Source organism: Olea europaea, unplaced genomic scaffold, assembly GCF_002742605.1.
Source record: "Olea europaea var. sylvestris unplaced genomic scaffold, O_europaea_v1 scaffold17185, whole genome shotgun sequence".
Classification (NCBI taxonomy): Eukaryota; Viridiplantae; Streptophyta; class Magnoliopsida; order Lamiales; family Oleaceae; genus Olea; species Olea europaea.
In genome coordinates, this window is record NW_019234883.1 from 1 (window position 1) to 2,302 (window position 2,302).

Consider the following 2,302-nt stretch of genomic DNA (forward strand, 5'->3'; position numbering starts at 1 on the left):
GTTTCAGATCACAAACAGTGTGCACAATCCGGAAGTGTAAGAGTGGAGCCAAAAAATATGCTAAAATGCTCGGTGGTTGAACCAAAATTAATTCTTATAGGCCTCCAAAATTAACACATATCAATTGGCACAATGACCTAAAGTGGATGTAATCAAAGCTTCTTCGCAGAACAGAGTACCGATATCAAAAGAATATTTACACAAGTAGCATTAAAATTTCAAAGGGGAACAGGGGATTGCATTTTTCTTAATTATAAAGGATAATTAACCTGACCGTCAATTTATAACATTGGTATAAAGATAAAGACTCCAGCAGTAAACAAAAACTTCCAACAGCTTGCAAAGCCTCATCTGTCACATTTTCGCAGTATACTTTCAAAGATTTTAGTAGATGGCATCCTATGGCTACAGAAATCAAGCCTTTGTTGCGGATAAACCTTGAAAACAATGACAAGGTTTCAAGAGATGGGCACTGAAATCCCACTGCTTCTAATGCGACATCAGGAAGACTTTCATAGGAAGCAACATCAAGTGACTTCAAAGTTCTCCCACAACCAACGGCCAACTGAACCAATCCAGTTTCGGTAAAACCTAAGCAATCCCACAAATTTATATCTTCAAGTCGAGAACAATATTTCCCAATAACAGCTAGAGCTTCATCTTCAACACGACACCCCTTTAAGAAGATCATGTAACAAAAGGTTACTTAGGCATAGCATTTAAAATAAGCTGCAATGATAAGTTAATCATATATAACTTCAAAACTAAATTAATATTTAATAAGAATTTTTTGCAGAAGCCAAATGAACAACACACATGAGGCTCTGTTTGGTAAGAGGGGAATATGTGTGGAACTGAAAGAGATATGGGAAGGACTTCCTATCCAATGAGATTTGATATATGTGGGGCAAAAATAAAAGAAAAATAATTTTTTTCACCCCATTGAAACCTTATCCCCTCCAATCAAGCAAAGGAAAGCCAATTTCCCAATAGCTTTCAACTCCTGCAAACCATTCCAACTTCCCTAATACCACAGCCTTTGTTGTGGATGATCTGAAACTCCCAATAAGGTTTCAAGGAATGGGCAGCGAAATCCCACTGCTTGTATTGAGACGTTTGTAAGACTTTCAGAGTAATAAAGACCAAGTGATTCCCACAACCAAGGGCCAAATAAACAAACCCACAAATTCAATCTTCAAGTCGAGAACAATACTTCCCAATAACAGCTAGAGCTTCATCTGCACCATAGCATTCCTTTAAGAGGGTGTAACAAAAGCTTACTTAGGCATACATTTAGAATAAGCAGCAATCATACGTTAATCTTACAGAACTCCTAAACTAGATCAATAGATAATAAGAAATTTTTGCAGAATTTAAATTAACAACATGCATACGGCTATGTTTTGCCATGAGGTAAGTTTAGTGGAACTTAAGAATATGGGAAGGGACTTTCTATCAAACGTGATTTAACACGTTAGTAAAATAAAAGAAAATAACCCTTTTGGTCCACTTTTCATTTCTTTGAAACTTCAACCTCCAATCAAGCAAGGGAGACCCAATTTCCTCCATAGATTTCCACTCCCAATAACCATTCCATGCAACTTCCCCAATACCACAGCCTAAGCAAATATGGAAAAGTATTCTAGATCTTGCTACTAAATAGCTACCCAAGCCAAAGCAAAACGTGCAAGTAGAAAGGCTCCATTGATAATCTAAATTCACATGCAATGCTTATGTACTTCACAGATTAATAGACTGCTCAATGATAGTTCAGAATATAGAATGTAAGTATGGTTAAATAATGGGCAATTACCTATAATTCCAAAGACACAAGCAATTTACATTTCTCAGCAATAGATATTAGCCCTACATGTATTCCATCAGGAAACCACATCAACCTCAAAATCTCAAGTTTGGTAAAACCATCTCCAACAGCAGCCAATACAGAATCTGAAAGACAACACTTTCTAATCCCATTTTCTTCGGAAACACTTTCACCATCGAGAGCAAATTGATTAATGAGATATGTTCTTCCCTGCATCATGAGCAAAGGACACATTTAAACACATGATTCCAGCAAGATAACTAACGAGCCAATAAGAATGGAACTTAATTTTAGTTCTAGAATAATTACATGCAACACAACCAAGATAAAGTAAAAGCCTGGATTTTCTAATTCTAAACAGTTATAATAAATTGAAATTTTCACTCTGAATATGTGAATAACTTTTTAAATAAAATTTAAAAACATGCAAATCTACAAATGCCTCAATAGTAGACAATTTTTATTGCAATTTTTTTT

At 35.4% G+C, this 2,302-nt stretch overlaps 1 protein-coding gene across 1 annotated transcript; it reads right to left on the reverse strand.

The window, feature by feature from the left end:
- Window positions 1-269: 269 nt before the first annotated feature.
- On the reverse strand, window positions 270-2,035 carry LOC111377772 (F-box/LRR-repeat protein 4-like; the record flags this gene model as incomplete). Its single annotated transcript, XM_023000899.1, has 5 exons — window positions 270-676; window positions 1,012-1,124; window positions 1,209-1,254; window positions 1,498-1,712; window positions 1,843-2,035. Coding segments are annotated over 5 exons (974 nt in total), but the record flags the coding sequence as incomplete, so codon positions are not given.
- Window positions 2,036-2,302: the final 267 nt, after the last annotated feature.